General features: G+C 39.5%; 1 protein-coding gene across 1 annotated transcript in view; it reads left to right on the top strand.

Moving 5' to 3' along the window:
- The window catches only part of CLASP1 (cytoplasmic linker associated protein 1), a 226,423-nt gene that overhangs the window by 98,708 nt on the left and 104,735 nt on the right, over positions 1-22,980 (top strand). The window contains exons 10-19 of the mRNA XM_081312924.1: positions 958-1,031; positions 2,023-2,115; positions 3,347-3,492; positions 5,011-5,146; positions 6,358-6,428; positions 8,612-8,671; positions 9,839-9,916; positions 10,709-10,876; positions 11,701-11,750; positions 12,681-12,851. Of these exons, the coding sequence (XP_081169050.1) occupies positions 958-1,031; positions 2,023-2,115; positions 3,347-3,492; positions 5,011-5,146; positions 6,358-6,428; positions 8,612-8,671; positions 9,839-9,916; positions 10,709-10,876; positions 11,701-11,750; positions 12,681-12,851 (1,047 nt within the window). The remainder of the gene's footprint in view (positions 1-957; positions 1,032-2,022; positions 2,116-3,346; positions 3,493-5,010; positions 5,147-6,357; positions 6,429-8,611; positions 8,672-9,838; positions 9,917-10,708; positions 10,877-11,700; positions 11,751-12,680; positions 12,852-22,980) is intronic.

Here is a 22,980-nt window from a genome sequence, read left to right as displayed (position 1 = left end):
AGACCAATCCTCGAGATCAGATCTATATTCAGATGCAATTTTCTCTGGCTCTTCTAAAGCCAGGAGGTTTTCAAAGATTAAGCTTAGTTTATGGAAATGGAATGCATTAAATCTAATGATGGGGAACTATCTAATAAATCTACAGGTAGTCTTTGACTTACAATCACATTTGAGCCCCAAAATTTTTTTGTTGATAAGTGAGACATTTGTTAAGTGAGTTTTGCCCCATTTTACAAGCTTTCTTGCCACAGTTGTTAAGTGAATTATTGTAGTTTTGCTAGTAACATGATTGTTAAGTGAATCTGGCTTCCCCATTAACTTTGCTTGACAGAAAGTTGGAAAAGCTGATCACATGACCCTGGGATACTGCAACTGTCATAAATATGAGACAGTTGTCAAGCATCTGAATTTTGATCACATGACCATGGGGAAGCTGCAGTGGTCATGTGAAAAAATGGTGATAAGTCACTTGTTTCAGTGCTGTTGTAACTTTGAACAGTCACTAAACGAACTGTTGTAAGTCGAGGACAACCTGTATTTTCAGAAAACTTTCAAAAATAGAGTTCAATCTAATTTTTTTAAACTGCCTTATTCATATATATCCCAATCAACTATATCACATTTACATTAAATATACATGAACGTATACACAATGTATATACACATATACATTAATGCACAAACATTATTTCAATAATTTATAGAAAAATTATATTAACTTTTCTAAACTTCGCCACTTTAGAAAAAAACAAATTCCATCTCTTTCAGGCAATATTCTGTCTTCTTTGATTGTTTCAATCTTTTCCTTAAGAAAGCCTTTTTCTGAAGGCATTGCATGCTTTGCCATTTCTTTTTCTTTATTCTTACTAAAATAAGACCTGTTTTACATATAGTTTATATAAATTTCTTTCCGAACTATTATCGTTCCCTTCTTATACTCCCTCTTGCATTTTCTAGCAACTAAGGAAGGAGCTGGTGCCGTTGATGAGGAGGATTTCATTAAAGCTTTTGAAGATGTCCCAACTGTTCAGGTAAATTGCTCATAGTGTGGTTAGGAATAAAGTCAAGATAGTAAAAGTTGATTGGATTGGCAAATCATTTCTTTTTCAATATTGCCAATGGGACAGCAGGTTAGTTTGAGACTGTAAGGCAGAACATGCCATGAGAAATTTGATAATCGAACAGAATGAAATGGTGAGGAAACACTCTTAAATCTCAGTCTTAAGTCATGAATGATATTAAGAGTGATTGTATAGTTTCACAAGAGGCATAAAAGACACAGATTATAACACTGAGGTATGTTTCCTTTGTTAATGGAAGCTGGTTGATCTAGTGGAGACATCCCTAAACAGAAAATGGGGGATTGTTTTTCCTTGGATCCCTTCTTTTCTTTGTAATTCCTTCCTATCCCCATCTGCACTAGAGGAGTTCTCTTTGGATCACATGAAAGGTAAACAGGATGCTGCGGTAAAAAAGGGACATTTTATTTATTTATTTGAAACGTTTATAGAACACGCCCGTTGTTCAACCAGATCTGGGTGGTTCCCTATCAAACAACAGAAGAAACGTAAAATTCTGTTTAAGACTGTAAAACCAAATCATTTAATATATTAAAAACAATAAAAAAACCTGACACTGTTAGATAAAAGAAGTTCCCATTAATAGAAGTGCACAGTTGGATACAATTCATGACAGAGCAAATTAGGCAACATTTATATCTTTTTCTGGTAGAATGAAAGCCCTTATCTTTTAATGAAATAACAGAAAAGAAAGAAATATATGCATTTGATATCCTGGATTTATATCCATATCTTCTTTCCAATGTTGTGGAAAATGATTTGTCTTTGCGCATCAGGAGTCCCTCTTTTTAGTAGTTTTCTGCTCCTCTCATGCATTTTTCCTGAACCATCTAATATATATTTGGAGGTATACAAAAGATATGTGATGAGGCAGGGATAATTTCTTGTAGTTCAGTGAATTCTTCTAACTTGGTAAAATAATTTTTATACGTTTTCTTTACAGATTTATTCTAGCCGAGACTTTGAAGAATCCATAAATAAAATCAGAGAAATCCTGTCCGATGATAAACATGATTGGGAACAGAGAGTAGCTGCAGTAAGCATTTGATTTTATATGAACTCTTTTATGTAATATAACCTACTTGGCATGGGACTTTGCATTTTATGATATGCTAGAACAGGGGTGTCAAATTGCCGGCCCGCAGGCTAGACGTGTCATCCAGAAGCCATACCCACCCCATTGCCGGCAATGGCAAAACGGTCCCGATACGTCTCGCAATGTCACGTGTTTGACATGTCTGTTGTAGAAGATTGGATAATCTCTACTGTGTCTGTATATTTCTGCAAATTGGAACTTTGGAACTTCAAGACATCCTGAAAATTCTCATTTACTATTGGGGAAAACAAACAAACAAAAAAGCAACCAAGCAAGAATTGTCAGTGCTTAATTTTCAGAGCTGTAGAGGGAAGTTTGAACAAGGACACATTTTCCATGGTAGGCTTCATATTATAAAAAGTTGCCCTTCTCTTTAAGTGTGCTTCCAAGTTGGTTGAATCTATCAAGAACTCTATTTACATTTTATATATTTATATTTATATTTATATATATTTATATTTATATTTACTGGGACGCGGTGGCTCAGTGGGTTAGGACGCTGAGCTTGTCGATCACAAGGTCGGCAATTTGGCGGGTCAAATCCCGAGTGCTGCGTAACAGAGTGAGCGCCTGTTACTTGTCCCAGCTTCTGCCAACCTAGCAGTTCGAAAGCACGTAAAAAATGCAAGTAGAAAAATAGGGACCACTCCGGTGGGAAGGTAACAGCGTTCCGTGCGCCTTTGGCGTCTAGTCATGCCAGCCACATGACCACGGAGACGTCCTCGGACAAGCGCTGGCTCTTCGGCTTTGAAACGGAGATGAGCACCGACCCCTAGAGTCGGAAACGACTAGCACGCGTGTGCGGGGGAACCTTTACCTTTACCTTTACCTTTATATTTATATTTATATTATTATATTATATTTATATTATTATATTATATTATATTATATTATATTATTATATTATATTATTATATTATATTATATTAGTATGTATGTATATGTGTATGTGTATGTATATATGTATATATAGATAGATATAGATATAGATATATAGATATGGATTTTAACATGCTTGGCTTTTAGTTTACTACTGTACCCTATCTGGAGATTTCACTGAAATGGAAAATATAAATAATACAATTTTATCACATTGACAAATCTGCACTCTACAGATGATAACTGATAAAATAGTTAATTTTGTTTCCTATGTTCAATTTCTGTTCAACAGCTGAAAAAAATCCGGTCTTTATTATTGGCTGGAGCTGCTGAGTATGATACCTTCTTCCAACATCTGCGCTTGCTTGATGGAGCCTTTAAATTATCTGCTAAAGACTTGAGGTCCCAGGTGGTGCGAGAAGCTTGTATCACATTAGGGTAAGGAGCACAATCTATATATTCTACACTATGTTAATTATTGTCAGGGTGAAACTACAACATGTTTTTCCTCCAATCCACTTCTTCTGTGGTAGGAGAGTGAAAGTACATTTTGTTGAATGAGTAAAGGGTCACTCCTTGCTGTAAATCTTTACAGAAAACAAAGTACTGTAGGACAAATACTTGCGAATTGAGGATCAGTGCAGGAAGTTGTTACTAAGATCTTCTCATTTTCAGTCTAAAGCATGTCTTTTATGTCATTTTCATTTCTGGACAACTTGGCATTTCCATATCTGCTTATCTGAATGATGGTGAAACTGAAAAAAATAACAAAGATTTATTAGATGATAAATCCCTAATTGGTAACTCTTGAGTATTTTAGTAGTAGAAAAGCCCTTTTCCTGCCTCAGAGAAGTAGTGGGATTGCTGGGAGAAAGAAATCCATCTCTGCTGTTCTTAAATACTCTGTTAGTTTATGACTATACTGTATTTACCACTAAGCATGTCAGTGACTCCAGCTTCATGCCAGATATGTCCTTTAACGCTGCAGCAGTTGTCTAGCCTGATATTGATGGTATGAATAACCTGTGCCACATCGCAAAAGTTATGCAAGTGAAAAGGCCTGATTTCTTGCCCCCTGTATATTAGTGCGGTTTTGCAGTTACACTGGATGTTTGTTCTGAAGCTACTCTCATTGTTCCTTAGGGGATATAGGTTTGTAGTTATTCATTAATTATTTTCAGCAGGTTTTATTTGTGAATGTTATCTTAGTTATTAAGGAAATACCCTTGGATAGATGCTATGGCAAATATATATTTAAATAATATGACAGCTTGTATTTCTATAGAAATAGGAAGAAAAACAAATTGGTTGCAAGTATCTTTAGATCAACCAAACATTCTCCCCTCTGTTCCCTTCTCATTGTTATAATTGAGAAATGTTTATTGAAACTTCAAAAAATTTCACCAGTACTGGTATTTCTCTAGCCATTGTTTCAATAATTCAGTGGTAGTTTCTGTCTTAGATGCCTGAAAGCTTTCCTTAAATCTTATTTTATAGGATTTAATACTTCCTCTAGGTTCAATCAGAGTTCAGGGTGAAAGTTCAGGTATTTCATTTGCCCTGGCACTTTCATTCTGTACTGCAGTTTGCTGTCAGCACTGATTTTAAGCAAAGGGCAAGAGGGATTGTTAATAGTAGCTCTAAAATCCACAAATGACAAGGCAAGATGGAAAGCCTTAGAGAAGGTCTGACCGACTGATCAAGCAGTTTCATACTATCCTTTAGCCTATCCATAATAGCTTCACAGTGATCTACTCCAGATTGATTCCTTGTGAAAACTGACCATCATATCAAGTATTGGGGGGGGGGAAAACCTGAGAATACTTAGTTAACACAGATGCTGTGTTTGTAATTTATTGTTAATTTGTAGACAGTGAATATAATAGCCTTGCCTAACTGCATCTTGGCCTAACCTCCTCTTTCATTATTGCAATCTGTTTTCTTGTTTTATTTCAGACATTTGTCATCGGTATTGGGTAACAAGTTTGACCATGGGGCAGAAACCGTCATGCCAACAATCTTTAATCTCATTCCCAACAGTGCCAAAGTCATGGCCACTTCTGGTGTAGTAGCTGTGAGATTAATTATTCGAGTGAGTATTGCTCAATGCAGATACAAATTGTTCTCCCATGTACTCCTGATGAGAGCAGCAGAGGGATGTAATAAACATGAAAATCAGTCCAATTAACAGGCTCTTGCACAGAATCTTAAACAGGCCTTAGAGTCAGCATGAAAGATTCACTTACTGTTTGCCTTGCATCTGTGTTTTTGTAAACATTACCAGACTGGAAATTCAAAAAGCTGAAATTAAATTGTGCTCTCTGGATTGTTTTCTTTATAGTCTGACAGTGATATATTCTACAGTTGTTAAATACCGATGAACAATAGAATACATCTGCCGAAGAATATATATTTTAATGGAAAGCCCAGCTCGTCATTAAAAACAGACCTTCAGTTTGCATTCAGATGTTATAAACTGAGCTTTGATTTACCATTGCTGCTTTTTAGTTTAACATTTTTTGATGTGAAGGAGAAGCAAATCTGTGTTCTTTTTTCATGGAAAGAGTATTAAAAGGTCATTAGGCTGTATCTGCAAATCACAGGATGTGAAAATTCTTCTAAATTTTTCCATTGATTTAGTAGAATGCTAGTATCCTTTTCCTGGCCATAACTGCACTGTTTGTTAAGTGGTGTGCCAAAAAAAAAAAAAAACAACAACTCTAAAGTAGATTTGATTGATTTAGCTGACATATAAATCTGCTTCATTTTTTTCAATGTATGCCTTTAATATCCCATCATTATGTTCAAGCAAGTATTTCTTTAGTATCTAGTAACTTCATTTCTACCACATTCAAAATTACAGTTTGAGGTCCTCTGGGAAGATGTCTATAAACTGCATCCTAGGTTTTGGGGTCCACGTAGAGACCAAGACCCTACATGCATTCATTGTTTAATTGATCTCATTGGCAGTAATAGTCAACAAGGAGCATTAAGCATAAATATGTTTATAGTAAAGTCAAAAATTTAGTTTGACATGACCTGCAGTCAGAATCTTTTTTGGAGATGCAAAATTTAAAAAAAAAACATAGAGCTGGGTTTATTTATGAATTGTTGGCAAAGTATGATTCAGATTTGCTTGTTTTGAAAAATGGATCTTGCTAGCCATGGAAAAACATGATAAGATCAGCTCTGGTATTACAGATCTTTGTGAGCCTGCTCAAGCTATGTTCAGTGTTTTCAATTTGATAATCAGTTTGTTTCAGCTATTGCTTTTTACATTTTGATATTTTTTTTATTCCCTAGCATACACATACCCCTAGACTAATTCCCATCATCACCAGTAACTGTACCTCCAAATCAGTTGCAGTTAGAAGGTGAGTTATGCATCTATGGTCTGCATTATAACTTAAACAATTATATGTTATTATGAAATAATTGTAAAAAAACAGCCTGGTTTTAAGAATAATTAGTTATAGGAATTTCCTTCCTTCCTTCCTTCCTTCCTTCCTTCCTTCCTTCCTTCCTTCCTTCCTTCCTTCCTTCCTTCCTTCCTTCCTTCCTTCCTTCCTTCCTTCCTTCCTTTCTTTCTTTCTTTCTTTCTTTCTTTCTTTCTTTCTTTCTTTCTTTGGCTTTAGGGTTATTGATAGAAAGATTGCTATTGTTAATTAGTTTTTGAGCTTTGGAATCATCCTGATTCTGACCAGCAGTGATAGATGTGGTGGAAGAGGGCCTTTTTGTAATCTCCATTTAGTGAATAATCGTCAGACCTCTAGTTCATGTCTTTGTCATTACTGAGTTGGACTATACAAATATTGGCAGCTATTTTTAATGACTAAAAGCTATCAATATCAATCTTTTTTGCCTCCTGTACTCTTGCAGATATAAGCAGAGCATACAGGTAATGCTCCTGTGAAATCCTCAATAGTATGGATCCACACACATTTAAAGAAATGTTTCTTTTTCTCTGATTGGGAAAACCTGTTTGGGAATATTCCCCCCCTCCCCCTTGTTTGTTTGTTTGGTCTCTTTAAGTCGTTTTGGACTCAAATCAGCTCCTTCTGTTTTCTTGGCAACATTTTTGGTTTGCCCTTGCCTTCGTCCTAGGGTTGAAGGAGTGTAACTGGCCCAAGGTTACCCAGCTGCCTTTGTACATAAGCCAGGTCTAGACCTGCTTTTTAGCCTGGTGCCTTTAATTATGCCACCAAACTGACTTCCAGGAACACCAGGTAACTGCAGAGCAAAGTATGATTCTCACAACTCATAAAATTATCTGCTATATCTGACTTCCATCTCTCATTCTATTTACTCAGCTCTGTCTACCAGTGTTGTGGGTTTTTCTTTTCTTTGATGCACCTCTTTGGTATTTGTATTGATCATATCACGTCTGGTAACTATATTTCAAAATTGTCATGTGTAAATCTTGCACAAAGTTGGCTGTTGGCCAGAGGCTGTTTCCCCCCCCCTTAAAAAAAATTATGCACGCAGCACTAGATAATTCCCAAGAATAATGCTGCTGTGTGCGCTTATCTCTGAAATTAATCTGCTTAGATGAATAGTCATATCCTATTTACTGTTGTTTTGCAATTCTTAGAGTTCCTACTGGGGTTGTTTTTGATGCATCATCCGCTTTTACCCTAAAATAGATCTAATTTCATTTGTTACGCTTTTTGGTTCCTTACTAAGCATTGAATTGTCCAGGACATTTGTGGAATTTTTACATGCTCCCCAACTAATTGGGGAATAGGGTAAAACCTGCTGGTTGTTATTCTTTGTCACCTATGTTTGCAACAATTTTGTATCAAAAAGCACATTAAAGTAGCCTTTCTGTTTATCTTGCATTGGCCACTTGTGCACCCCTACACACCCTCCCTGACCCTCATCACACCTCCCTTCTGCCATCACCCATCTTTTCCAACCCATGATGCATCTCTTACCCCTGCACTCTTTTCTCCCACTCCTACCCAGGAGCAGCCACTTAGCTGCCTGCTGGCCTTGAAGTTGCCTAACGCCATGGGATGTGGTTAGGATGACAGTCGTGATGCAGGGATTGCTATCATTAAATGAGGTGGTCATGCTTGATGGCCGCACTGCTTAACAATGAAAATTCTGGTCCCAAGTCTGACACAAGTTGAAACTAGCTGTACAGTGCTGGCACATAGACTACTGCAGTTCCTGACTACAGCAAAACCTTGAGGGGGCTGGCAGGCATTGGGTTAAGAAAAAATAAAATGAAATGATGGCCATGACGGCATAATCGAAGCCTCATCCCTTGTTATGTTTGTCATGTGGCCTACGTAAAAAAGAGCGGTACCTCAGTTGCATAGTCCCAGCCATCCTTTGAACATTTCTGGCAAACCCTCCCCCTGTGCTCATGCCAATGTCCTACACCCTGACTAGAAGCACATGATTTTCTTTAAAGTTTTTATTTAGTAGCCTGAATATAGGATTCCTCAAAATACTTTTGAAATCACTGTTTCATATCTTAACTACTTGCCATTGATATAGTCTCTGGAACAATATGAATGAAAATTACCTTTTCTCTCTCTCTTTCTCTCAGGCGGTGTTTTGAATTTTTAGATTTAGTTTTGCACGAATGGCAGACACACTCCCTGGAAAGGTAAGATATGAACATTATGATATGTGACATGTTGCTTCTCTGGCTGTATTTGAGGTGGGGTGGGGAGAGTGTTGAGCGGAATTGAGGAGATTTGGAATATAAGTTTAATGTGGCTCCTTTCTTGCCTAGTCTTGGAATGGCGGACAGACGTTCCCTCTGATTCCATCAGAGCAATAGAGACAGAGCAATAAATAGAGACAGGTCTGACTTTACGATGGGGGGGGGGGGAGGAGGAGAGAAAAACAGTTTCTTTTGCCTGTCTGGTGTCTGAACTGTTTCCATCCCAACTGCTCCATATAAGAACTGCTATGTGACTTGCACAATTAGTGCTTCCATTTTGATTGCTTTGTTTCAGCCTTTTTTCACCCTTCATTTGGGTCACATCTGAGCTTGCAGCCTGTGGGCAGGCCCTCTTTTGTCTTCATGGCTTTTAGTAAGCTGCTCTTGAAGGCTTCTGAAGCTGAAGAATGGGGTAAAATGCTTAAATAAATGCATGTGCAGGAAAGATGAGAACTCCTAATTTATAACCTTTTTATTTTTAAAGGTGTCTTGTTTAAAACAAACTTTTTTTTGTAAAGGGATCTATTTAAAAGAAACATTTTTATTTGTAGAGGTATCTATTTAAAGAATGTTTGTCTTACCTTTCTACTTAAACTTTGAGAGATATTACCCTAGACACTGGAAAAAAAAGTGATTGTTTTGGTCTAGGCAAAGGGCAAGGGCATTCAGGGTACAAGGAAGTAGTTATAGAGATTGCCCTGAAATTGGAATATGTGAATATTTTTTACCCACATAAGCTTAGCAAGTTGGTGTTGCAGAAACCCTTCTGTATACATCAAACCCTTGGTTTATAGCCACTCGATTACATTCTTGTGTGGCTTCAGCATCTTAATGTGTTTTAGTATCTCCATGCTTCTGTGGTTTTCACATCCAAAGGAATGACCTCCAAGGAATGTTTCTTGGTATTTCTTATAAAAGAGAATGAAATGCAATAAAGCTCACTGGTACAAACAAACACCCACACCTTCCAAAAGGATACTGTGTACCCAGTTCTTTCAAATTCTGGGCAACTGGATAAACTTCCTTTGAATTCCAAATGTAATGCTGGAAGACTGTTTCTTCACTCCTCCCTCTGACAAGGTAAATAGTGATGTCTTCCAATTTCAGGCATATATCAGTATTGGTTGAAACCATCAAGAAAGGAATCCATGATGCTGACTCCGAAGCACGGATAAAAGCCAGAAAGTAAGTGGGCATCTTTTTCTTTTTAATTGTTCAGTCCATTAATAATCACAGGCTTCTTTTTGCTCTTCAGCTGAAAATTTCTCCAGTAACTGATATTCCAAGGGAAGAACAGGTCCAGACCATTAAGAACTCAGGAAATGGAACATGTTATGCTTAATAATGATTCTAACCTTTTTACTGATGTACTTCAGAGTAAATTTCATCCGACTCGTTGGAACTTTTTTCTGCATAAGCCAAATAAAACTAGTTGTTGTTTTGGCTCTGTTTAATATTGTTTGTTCAAAAAATTAATGTGGGAATTTGGAAAGAAAAATCTTGATTTCAACATTTTCTTTGCTTAGTACCCCTGAAGGTTCAAGCTTTTGCATTCTACAGGTTTGTTGATATTCTCTTCCCACTTTAGAATTTAGAATGTGGTTTAATTTAATATAGAAGAGAAGTCCACCTATTTCTATGTTCAAAATAATGATAACTAATGGCAAATGGGAAACTTATTTAAGCTTGTAATGTGCTCACTTCTTTATTTATTTTGTAATTATTTATTTTGCACAGACCCCTATGTCTATTTTCCAGTTTCTGCAGTCACTTTCCTACCAAAATGTTAAATTCTTTTAAACAATGTTTGGAAGCATAAATAATATACGTATGTGAAAATTAATAGGTTTGTCATAATTATGCAATTATCACAATTGATTCTCTCTGCTGTTTTCCAGTTTTTTTCTTAAAATCTATTAAGGCTTTCTGGACATGCTAGTCTACTATTCATCGATCAATGTAAACTTTTATTTTCAGGTGTTACTGGGGCTTCCAGAGCCATTTTAGCCGAGAAGCAGAACATTTGTTTAATTCACTGGAATCCTCGTACCAGAAAGCCCTGCAGTCTCACTTGAAGAATTCTGATAGCATTGTTTCTTTGCCTCAGTCAGATCGCTCCTCATCTAGTTCTCAGGAGAGTCTCAAGTAAGCCTCCCTTCCACTAATGTATGGCTATTGGATGAACTTATTATTATTATTATTATTATTATTATTATTATTATTATTATTATTATTATTATTAATTATTATTTAATTTCTATACCGCCCTTTTCCCGAAGGACTCAGGGCGGTGTACAGGGCAATAAATACAATAAAAATACAGTATACAAAAGTTAAGATAAAATTAAATATTAAAGCCCAATTACAATAAAAATTAATTAAAATTAATATTAAAATACCCCAAACCCATCAGACCAGGCCGGCTTGTACAAATAAATAAGTTTTTAGGTCACGGCGGAAGGAGTGAAAGTCAGGAGCCATCCGGAGCTCAACCAGTAAACGGTTCCAAAGGTCTGGCGCACCCACAGAGAACGCCCTCCCCCTGGGGGTCGCCAGCCGACACTCTCTGACCGACGGCACCCTGAGGAGGCCCTCTCTGTGGGAGCGCACTGGACGAAGGGAAGTTGATGCCGGCAGCAGGTGCTCCCGTAAGTAATCCGGACCCATGCCATTTAGGGCTTTATAGGTCATCCCTTCAAGTATCCCTTCCTAATCTATAAATTAGAGTTTTTGCATTTTAGACATTGTTATTTTCATGAATTAGGCAATACATGGAGTCTAAAAATGATTTTGCTTCCTTATTTTTGTTTCTGTACAGCATTTTTGTGGGAAAATTCATAGTGCATCAATGTAAAGGATAAATACAAATAATATAGAATAATTCATCAGTGTTGATAAAAAATGAGTTAATGTAGAATTAACATAAAATTCATTATGGAATGAAATCCATTAATTCTATTCCTTTTTAGCCGTCCATTGTCTACCAAAAGAAGCCCAACCGGAAGCACTACTTCACGAGGTAAGAATGAGAAGCCAGGAGAAAAAATGGTCAGATGTGAGACAGAATTCTTACTCATAGTGCTAGATTCGTTTTGCACTAGTTTTATAAATTAAACACGGGCTAAGACAGAATGGTTCTAAATATAAGATGATTGAATGCTTTAAATATAAACCACTGGGAAGAAATATTAAAAAATGAATTGCTTTATTCCTAAGCAGATCTCTTTCTTGTGTGTAATGATGGTGACAGAATACTGAAAGCAAATTCTAAGTTCAGATATGAAAGGTGTATATGAATTCTCAAAATTTATATATACACACACACACAAACACATATGGCAAATGTTATTTAAAGATATAAACACCACATTTGATTAGAAAAGTCATATTCAGCACGGTTGTATTAATCCCTGCATAATGCTTGCTGGGTAATACCAATCATAAACACCAGAGGGGATCTAATAGCAACCAATAGAGATCAAAAATCCCAATACTTGCTGAGCATAGCCCTATCAAGCAAAATATGGTACATGAAATAGGTCAGTGTCTTGCCCTGCCATAAATTCATAATGTGCCGTGGAGAAAGAACTGCTATACAAAAGTATAAAATGTCTATTTGGGCTCTCAAATAGTATGTCTGTCAAATAAAATACATTTTTATAGTGGTAAACTGAGGATTTATGATGTTGTGAGCTTCTAAGTTGTTGAAAGATGATGTTGGAATATGATGGATTTGGGAAAGTCCTTTAATTGCATTTACAAGTCTTAACCAGAATTTATTATTCTGAAATTACATTTTTATTAAGCTTAAATGTTTATATGCTTAAACATAAGTTGAGAATATTTCCTCTTCTTTCAGAAGGAATTGAAAGAATATTCTGAAGAGATTATGGTAAGAGACTCTTGGGATAGATTTATCTGTAACTGCGGTTTTTCTTCTTCCTTGAAGCCTCTGCAGTTAGTGTGAAATCTGCGTCAACCTCAGGGTCTCTCCAGCGTTCTCGCAGTGACATTGATGTGAATGCAGCAGCCAGTGCCAAATCCAAAGTAACATCTTCTGGCTCAGAATCCCCCTTCAGTTCTGCTGCAGCCCTTCCTCCAGGCTCATATGCATCTCTTGGTAGGTGTACCTTGTTTTTCACAAAAAAGATACACAGGTAATCAGGACATCAGAAATAGAAGGGAAATTTTGGTTTAAGAAATTCAGTTTTATAGAGGAATGTGGATTGAAAAGCAGTAGTCGGGCTAAGCCTACATATTGCACTGCATCATGGATCATAGTTTACAAGGCTCAGAGGTCGGGGTCACCAAGTACAATAATTCAAAATGAAAGCTTTGTTCCATATGTGACATCAGGTGGTGGATAGTATGTGGAACATATATACAATGTTTACTAACTTTTCAGAGACTTAAACTTTCTAAACTAACTGATCAGTTTTGAGGGAAAGGTATATTTGGTGGTGGTTATTAGAATTCCCTAGCAACTCTTCAGAATTCTTTAATAATTCAAGTACATTGTAGTCTGAAGTAAACTTTTGTTAAAAAAAAACCACAGTAGGCATAAAATGGGAAGTATCCTATCCTGATATTTCCAGAAAAAAGTTCATTTGAACTCACTGTCTAATCCAAGAATAAAAATGTGTATTACAAAAAGGAAATAGATTCAATGGAATATATCTCAACAACCTATTTGCATTACTTATTGTTTATGGCCACCTTATAGATAACAATCTCTATTAAGAATGACTTGGACATGTCTGACGTTAACAAAGCCTTAATTTAGTTAAAAGAATTAACTACTTTTGTAAGAAGCTGTTCATTATTGGTGATTATATCAATGGTAACATGTTTGAACTATGATCTATGAGAGATCATTGCAGTATGTAGCAGTGGAGCCTCTTCCACTGCTGGCATTTTCTAAATATTTGTTATACCAGCATGAAAAATTATATCCTAGGCTTACTGAAGTTTGAGATGCCATACAAAGCTCTTTTCAGCACAAATAGATAATTCTTCTGAGACCCCCAGGTGATATCCTACCTCTGTGGACAGGGCCTTCTTGTGGAGAAAACAGGCAGAGTCTAATCTTCATTAACAACTCTTAAGGGGAAGAATTATCCTGCCTCCCAGACTGATCTTCTCCAGGGCCTGATTTTCCAACAAAAGTGGGTCATGCTTGGGGAGTGAATTAATAGCTTAAGAGATTTTGAAGGACCTGAATGTTCTGCAGCAGAAAATGGAGTAGGTTCATATCCCTTTCCCATCCCTGGTCAAAAAGTGCAAAAGAAAAGAGGGAAGTGGCTTTCATTCCAGCAAGAGCACAAAAGGAGTTTACAAATTTCGGGGTTGTTCCTGTGGCCCTTCCAAATTTATCCTTTTTCCAATTCTCACAGATTCCCGAATTTCCTCTCCCCTGAGAATTTCTCTTAGAAAAAAGGCCAGAAAAATAAATGTCACAAGTGCTGTTTTAAAGTGGGAAACAATGTTAGATAGAGCTCTTCATAATAATTTAAAATCTCTTCTAATCCTAAGATTTTGGAGATAGGAAAACTTATAATAAAGATTTTATACTTTCTCCATTTTTAAAAAAATTTCCAGCCAAGTCATAGAAGGTATTTCATTTGGTTAATCATATCAAGAAACAGCTGAGAAGCAAAGCTTACTCTTTCTGTTTCCAGCGATGCTAAGTCTGGTTTCTAAAAGGATCATAAATTTGATAAACTCTGTTCCTTCCTGCCAAGTTAAAGAAGTTGTGGAGAAAAATTCCTTTGGTCAGTACGCTTGCAGTAGCCATTGGAGGGGAATCTCTTTTAAGAAAACTGTTGATACTGTCTTAATAGAAACAAAAAAATAAAAGGCTTTCGTAATTCAGGAAAGGATAAATATAAAATTATAGGTGTTTTTGTCCTTTTGCCCCAATGTCCTCAGATGATCTCAAGGAGTAACCAGATCCAGATATTCAGGGCCTCGGGTAAATCCATTTTCTAATAATGTGCTCTTCAAAAAAAACCAGAGGTCAGAAGAAAACATCAGCTACAGGCTACTGCACGGAATTCATTTATATAATAGGGAAGAAGCATCACCAATTTAAGTGGTCAAAGCCTCAGGATTTTCTTAAGACTACCAACCATCTTCTGTAAATCAGTGCAAAAGAACAAGTGTGAAATTCCACAAATCTGGAATTTATTTTCCAAAGCAAATGGAGGCATAAGGGTTACACTAGATCTCACGGAGTACCTAGAACAGAGATGCTTCAAAAGAGAGATACTAAGGTCAGTTTTGTCAACAATCAACCTGCAGTATTTGTTAGTCTCTGTAGAGCTAATAGATCACGGGTGTCAAACCCGCGACATTACGTGACGTGTCATGACGTATCGCAACTTTTCCCCCATTACCGGCAATGGGGTGGGCGTGGTTTTGGCGTGACACATCTGGCCCGCAAGCCAGCAGTTTGGCACCCCTGCAGTAGATGCTTACTTTCACCACCTGATTAGAAAAGAAACTGAAGTTACAGTTCTGCTATGATACCATCCTTCTTAATATTAGATCTTTCTTTTCTAGTTAATTCAAGTACTACATGACATTAGTAACACCAGTGGCTCATCTACAGATTTTGTTTCTGTACTTAGCCAGCATTTTGATTTCAGCATCACCTGGGCAGAAGAACCACCTTCTACAGGACCCAATTGTCTATCCTTGGAGCTATTCCGAGCTGTCTACCTGAAACTGAACAGATATGGTTAGGGGGATATATTCAGATAAAATCCACAAAAAATTGTATGAGAAACCTTTTTAATTGATGCAAAGATATAAGCAAGTCGGGATTTTTCCGTAAAAAACTGTAATTTCACAAAATTTTTGATAGAAGTGGCCATATTTTTCTGACCTGGGAATTCTAACTGAGTCTTGACTGTGACCATTTTCTTTGTCCTACATTTGAGCTTTTACCTATTTGATATTTTGAAATTACTTACACTATCTCATGATAACCAGAGCTCCAGTTAACAGATATCAGAATTGAAAGAATTTCCAGAATGCTGTTTTTTTAATATTTAGACATAGATCCTTGATATTGCAGAAAATGGATGATAAGTCCTCTAAAGCTTAAAATTGTGACTGATTGGCAGAAGCATCCATAAGGAAATGAGGGGACAAGTAACAAAAGCACTCTCCTCTTGCAAGTTCTATTTTTCTTGGACATGCAGTGTCACCTTGCATGCACACATGAAAGGGGCAGAGCTTATAACATGAAGCTGCTTTTGTCATTTTGATGAAAACCTTCTGTCCTGTAGATAGCTCTAATGACTATCTTTGTTTCACAGTGTTCAGGTATGTAAGATGTCTGGGTGATACTTTATTCTGATATCACAATAACATTGGAAGCTTCAACACCTCCATTTTCTTAAGCAACCCCTTGCGTTTTTCCATAAATTTGTATTGTAACAAAATATATGGGTCCTAGTGGAGAAAAATGCACAAACCAAAAGCACAAATTATTTAAGAATTGTTTGTTTCTTGTTCAGGCTTAGTCATGCTTGAGCATTAAATACTGTATGCAGCAGCATTAATACAATAAAAGGAGTGATTGTGGTAGCTGCTTATATTAACAGTGCATTATGTGGTCATTTTTAATCAACTGGAGCTGCTGTTACAATTTGGTCTGTTAGTGAAGAGATACCTGCTAAATTAGTAGAAGAATGAAAATTAATTTATAGTTTACAGGTTATGCTAAGTAGCATATACGTAATTCCAGAAGAAATGCATCAGAAATGCATTGCACCTTGTGTGAAAACAAGATTATGGGGGAAGGAAATTTTTTGTGGCTCTGCACTATTAACCAGTTTATTTTACTTTGTTTGACTGATGTGATTTTCCCCTCATTTGTGATACTAAAGACACCCTGTCCACTTTTGCTGATATTACTAATTGTTCCCTCTTATTACTCTCCTTATTCTTTTAATTTGCTTAAAGATGGTACTACCAGTAAAGCTGAGGGTAAGCTGTCTGTATAACAGGTCTGTCTCCAACTTTACCAGGTCTCTGTTATCACCCAGGTGCTCCCTGGTTTTCATCCGTGTCTGCTGGTACTTCTTGCATGACTCTTGCATGGTGTTTTGACTCTTTCCTCATGTTGGAACTATTGTGTGCCCTTTATTGTCTATCTCTTCTAACTTCTAGGCACAATTTAATTTAATTTATTCAATTTAGGCAACATCTGACTCCATACTCTCTGGGCGCTCACAGTATAACAAACAGTAAAGTACAGTGCGTGTGTGAATAACAACAAAACAAATTAAGAATAAGAATGATGTAGAGCAAGAAAACAACGTCATCAATTGCACAATATGTCTCCCAATCCCAATAGGTTTATTGGACATTCTTCAACAGTATGTAACTTTTAAGTCATTCATGAATGTCATTCACTATACCATTAATTACAGAACAAGAAATTTAGCTCACATATTTTTACTCAGACTTAATTTATAAACCAGATACTTTAACAATGAGTGTTTATCTGGGGTAGAGAAACGAATACATTGGACTTTTTATTCCTATAGGAAAAGTACTCAGTGCAGAATGTTAAAAGATATTTAAAATCCATTGCCCAGACTTTTTCCAATTCTCTTATAGGTTGTGCAGAAATAGTAACTTTTGTCATAAAATAGATGGCTTGCTTTTGTTATGTTTTTTGCCTGTTGCTGCACTAAACTCTGGTTTTTCAAACTGAGATGTTATTCAGACTGAATTACTATTTTTGTTTAGAATTTGGGAATAGAGTATACAGATTTATTCCTGCACAGATTCATTCTCATCCCCCTCTAGCCAATTTCATTAGTATTATAGTGCAGAGGTCCCCAACTCCCAGTCCACTGCCCGGTACCAGGTCACAGCTGTTGAAAACTGTTGAAGTGTTGTGTGAGTGCACGCACATGCACGGAAAGTTGCATTTGTGAAAGTTGTGCGCGGGCAAAATCTTCCCCTCTTCCCCACCCCCCGTGCTGCCGCCTCTGCCAGTTCACCAAGCCAGAAAATTTGGGGACCGCTGCTGTACTGTATCATACTTATTTACAGACATATGCATTCATTACATTACTCCTTTTTGCAGTAAGCAACTTTATGTTAAGTGCAGAAGAGCAGTTAGAAACAGTAAGCCAAGGAAATGAAACCACATTTGTTCCATCATGTCTATACACTAGGTAAATATCACATTTTGCTTTTTGAATTTCTTTCCTCTCTCTTTTGAGGATCTTATCAACTTTCTCACTCATTTATTTGTTTGCAGTTTAATCTTTATTCTGCCTTCATCTCAGTGTATTTTTTGTGTACTGATCATTCTCATTTCTAGTATATTCAGTCAATATCCAGTTAGCAACTCTTTATTCTTGATTCTACAGTAATGCTTATGCACCTTTTGGAATTTTCAGTATTTCTATATAAATATGACCTGAAACATGATCTGTTCTCTTCACAAGTCCTAAAACTAAGTAAAGAAAACCCAAATAAACAAATGAGTCAAAAAGAATACACCTTGCTCTTAGTGTCATCTTGATTAGTTGACTACTCCGGGGGGAGGGGGGGAGACTGATGTTGAATTGCCTCCATTTGTATTGCCTCCATTATCAGTCTACCTGATAGTGAACTGGTAGAGTCCAATCTTTTTGGAAATAGTTTTGTAACTTTTCCAACTGTTGAACATCAACTCTTCTTGTTCACGGGGGGCACCCCAGTTATTGAAGACAAAAGTTCACATATTTTTGCCCCACAAAAATAAGTAGCTTTGAATTATTTTCTTCAGTGAATAGGTATTATGTTTTTGTCTCATTTGCTTAATTCTCTTAATCAAGTTTTAGGATTTAATGTGGAAAACAAATCATCTTTAGGTCATATTTCAAAAGGGTTCGCAAGCACCACTGTAGGATCAAAAATTAACAGGTGCTTAATTTTCAGATCCATACTTGTTTCATTCTATAGTCCAACATTTACCACAGATCGATGGGGTTTTCAGCCACAGCACAATATTGTCTCCATACAAACACATACACACATTCATATTTCCAACCAACACATCTCAGATGTCATCCTAAACATTATACAATTATATAGTAGAATTTGAAAACAGATTAACAATAAAGGAGGTATCATACATGTCTTAATACATGTTAGTGGAAACATTCATCTAATATTCCTTTTATTTTTTATTTTTTTATTTTTATTAAAGAGTTTTACAAAAACAAGATTTTACAATATATCCCCAAATCCCCCCCACCCCAAACCCTCTCACTTCCCCCCCCCCACTTCCCAGAGCTAAATACAGGATTATAGTTATAATAATCATATTCTAAATAAAACTTATGCATAATATACAATTAACCAAATTCATAATGTGCTTTAACTCCCCTTTAACATAACTGCATACAAAGTACCAATAACAATATCCCTCTAAAATCTACTCATAAGCTAAATGGAACTTTTTAGTCCCATATTTATTCTGAATATAATCTATCCATCTCCTCCAAACTGAAATATATCTTTCCTGTGAATGATCTTTCAAGTAAGCAGAAATCTTAGACATTTCTGCAAGATTCGAAACTTTAAACACCCATTCTTCTATAGTAGGCAAACTATCCTTCTTCCAATATTGTCCCACCAGTAACCGTGCTGCTGTTATCATATTCAACATCAAATTGGTTTCTTTAACATCACAATCTACAACAATACCCAATAAAAACAATTGCGGAGAAAACTGTATCTTTCTCTTAAAAATCTTTTGAATGTTCCACCAAATTTTAATCTAAAAAGCTTTTATATTTCTACAAGTCCACCACATATGAAAATAGGTGGCTTCTAAACTACCACATCTCCAACATTTAGACTGTAAATTAGGATACATGTTAGACAACTTCTTGGGATCCAGATGCCATCTATAAAACATTTTATAGAAATTTTCTCTTAAGTTTTGAGCCTGAGTAAATTTAACATTTCTGACCCAAATTATCTCCCAAGTGTCCAACGAAATTGGTTCCTGAATATTTTGTGCCCACTTTATCATACAATCTTTAACTAATTCCGTTTCCGAATCCAATTCAATTAATATTCCTTTTATTTTTATATGTGCTTTGCTTCCATCATATTGTTCTGAACCAGCCAACTACCGGCCTTGTAATAAGGCAAACCCCTGTTCAAGTAGTAGAGACTGGAGAGCGTCTGAGGCTGCAAAGCGTCTGCCAAGTTTAATTCACAAGCAAAACAACAGAACAAGAAACACAAGAACTTGAATCCTCAAGCGGAAGGGTTGCTTTCAGCAACCAGCCCCTCCCCAAACACTCCTTTTATTTAGAGTTCAGGGCGTGGTCTCCCTGTGCCTCCTCCCGAGGAGTCCCACAGCCTTTCTTTGTTTGTTCCTGCTCGACTGCCTCCTGCGTCGGGCGTCCTTGAACAGGGCCAGCTGTGGGTCATCATCCTCCGCACTATCGGGCTCACGCAGCTGAGAAGAGGGCCCCGGCTGGGAGCTCTGCCAAGCCTGCAAGCCATCATCAGCCGGTTCGTCTTCCACACCCTCCTCCTCCCCCTCATCTGAGTCATCCGATACATCCGAGCCGGCTGCCGGGCCCACAGGCTGGCCCTGAGTCACAACACATATATCACTCTTAATGGCATTTAGAAATGAATCTTCTCTGTGTATTCATACAAACCACTCCATAATTTAATGCTATTATTTATAGCAAATAAAAAAGGATGGCCTTGAAGGACAGGGAGATGATCTATTACCAAGGCCAACAGTCAGATAAATTAAACTTGAGCATAGGCTAAGAAAGTAGTTTATGAACATGCATCAGACAGTCTTCCCACCCCATCCCCAATTATCATGAAAATAAAAGGAGGAATCGTAGCATATTTAGATCTGCAACGTTCTGTTACTATAGCTGTCCTAATAAAAGTAGTTTCACATTTGTATGGTGTCTGTTTCTTAGTGTAGTCCACCTGATAGGGCTGGCATTAATTTTGTCTTCCAGTTGACAATTATTTCTTTTTATACATACCGTATATACTTGAGTATAAGCCGAATTTTTCAGCCCACTTTTTGGGCTGAAAAATTCCACTTCGGCTTATACTCCAGTCAACAAAAAAACTTACCGAGGACTTGTGCGCGGCCGAGGCTTTGGTGCTTCCGGGATCGCGCGCACCTCTCCCAAGCCACCGCCGTCCGAGACCTGCCGAAGTTTGGGGAGGTTTGGGCGCCTCCCCAAACCTCCCCAAACGTCGGCAGGTCTCCGTTCCTCCTGCCGACGTTTGGGGAGGTTTGGGCGCCTCCCCAAACCTCCCCAGGTCTCTGTTCCTCCGCGCAGACCTGCCGGAGGAACCTCCCCAAACGTCGGCAGGTCTGCGCGGAGGAACGGAGACCTGGGGAGGTTTGGGGAGGCGCCCAAACCTCCCCAAACGTCGGCAGGAGGAACGGAGACCTGGGGAGGTTTGGGGAGGCGCCCAAACCTCCCCAAACGTCGGCAGGTCTGCGCGGAGGAACGGAGACCTGGGGAGGTTTGGGGAGGTGCCCAAACCTCCCCAAACGTCGGCAGGTCTGCGCGGAGGAACGGAGACCTGGGGAGGTTTGGGGAGGTGCCCAAACCTCCCCAAACGTCGGCAGGAGGAACGGAGACCTGCCGACGTTTGGGGAGGCGCCCAAACCTCCCCAAACGTCGGCAGGTCTGCGCGGAGGAACGGAGACCTGGGGAGGTTTGGGGAGGCGCCCAAACCTCCCCAAACGTCGGCAGGAGGAACGGAGACCTGGGGAGGTTTGGGGAGGCGCCCAAACCTCCCCAAACGTCGGCAGGTCTGCGCGGAGGAACGGAGACCTGGGGAGGTTTGGGGAGGCGCCCAAACCTCCCCAAACGTCGGCAGGTCTGCGCAGAGGAACGGAGACCTGGGGAGGTTTGGGGAGGCGCCCAAACCTCCCCAAACGTCGGCAGGTCTGCGCGGAGGAACGTAGACCTGGGGAGGTTTGGGGAGGTGCCCAAACCTCCCCAAACGTCGGCAGGAGGAACGGAGACCTGCCGACGTTTGGGGAGGCGCCCAAACCTCCCCAAACGTCGGCAGGTCTGCGCGGAGGAACGGAGACCTGGGGAGGTTTGGGGAGGCGCCCAAACCTCCCCAAACGTCGGCAGGTCTGCGCAGAGGAACGGAGACCTGGGGAGGTTTGGGGAGGTGCCCAAACCTCCCCAAACGTCGGCAGGAGCAACGGAGACCTGCCGACGTTTGGGGAGGTTTGGGGAGGCGCCCAAAACTCCCCAAACGTCGGCAGGTCTGCGCGGAGGAACGGAGACCTGGGGAGGTTTGGGGAGGCGCCCAAAACTCCCCAAACGTCGGCAGGAGGAATGGAGACCTGGGGAGGTTTGGGGAGGCGCCCAAACCTCCCCAAACGTCGGCAGGTCTGCGCGGAGGAACGGAGACCTGGGGAGGTTTGGGGAGGTGCCCAAACCTCCCCAAACGTCGGCAGGAGGAACGGAGACCTGGGGAGGTTTGGGGAGGCGCCCAAACCTCCCCAAACGTCGGCAGGAGGAACGGAGACCTGGGGAGGTTTGGGGAGGCGCCCAAACCTCCCCAAACGTCGGCAGGTCTGCGCGGAGGAACGGAGACCTGGGGAGGTTTGGGGAGGCGCCCAAACCTCCCCAAACGTCGGCAGGAGGAACGGAGACCTGGGGAGGTTTGGGGAGGCGCCCAAACCTCCCCAAACGTCGGCAGGTCTGCGCGGAGGAACGGAGACCTGGGGAGGTTTGGGGAGGCGCCCAAACCTCCCCAAACGTCGGCAGGAGGAACGGAGACCTGCCGACGTTTGGGGAGGTTTGGGGAGGCGCCCAAACCTCCCCAAACGTCGGCAGGTCTGCGCGGAGGAACGGAGACCTGCCGACATTTGGGGAGGTTTGGGGAGGTGCGCGCGCACCTCCCCAAACCTCCCCAAACTTCGGCAGGTCTCCGGACGGCGGCGGCTTGGGAGAGGTGCGCGCGATCCTGGAAGCACCGAAGCCTCGGCCGCGCGCAAGTCCTCGGTAAGCTCCGGGCGGTCACTTGCTTCGCGTCTCCTGAGGGAAGGGGGGGGGGCGACTGGAGCGGGCGTGTTTCCTCGCCTGCTGGGCGCCGCGATTTGCCCGGGGAACACGCGGGCCCCGAATGGCAGCGTGGAGCGAGGAAGCGGACAGCCAGGGCTTCCCCGAGAGCCGCGGCCACACAGGGTATTCCTGTGTATTCAGGCTTGC

The sequence above is a fragment of the Vipera berus genome (genome assembly GCF_964194415.1).
Source record: "Vipera berus genome assembly, chromosome: 1".
Lineage (NCBI taxonomy): Eukaryota > Metazoa > Chordata > Lepidosauria > Squamata > Viperidae > Vipera > Vipera berus.
This window is presented reverse-complemented; position numbering and strand designations above follow the sequence as displayed.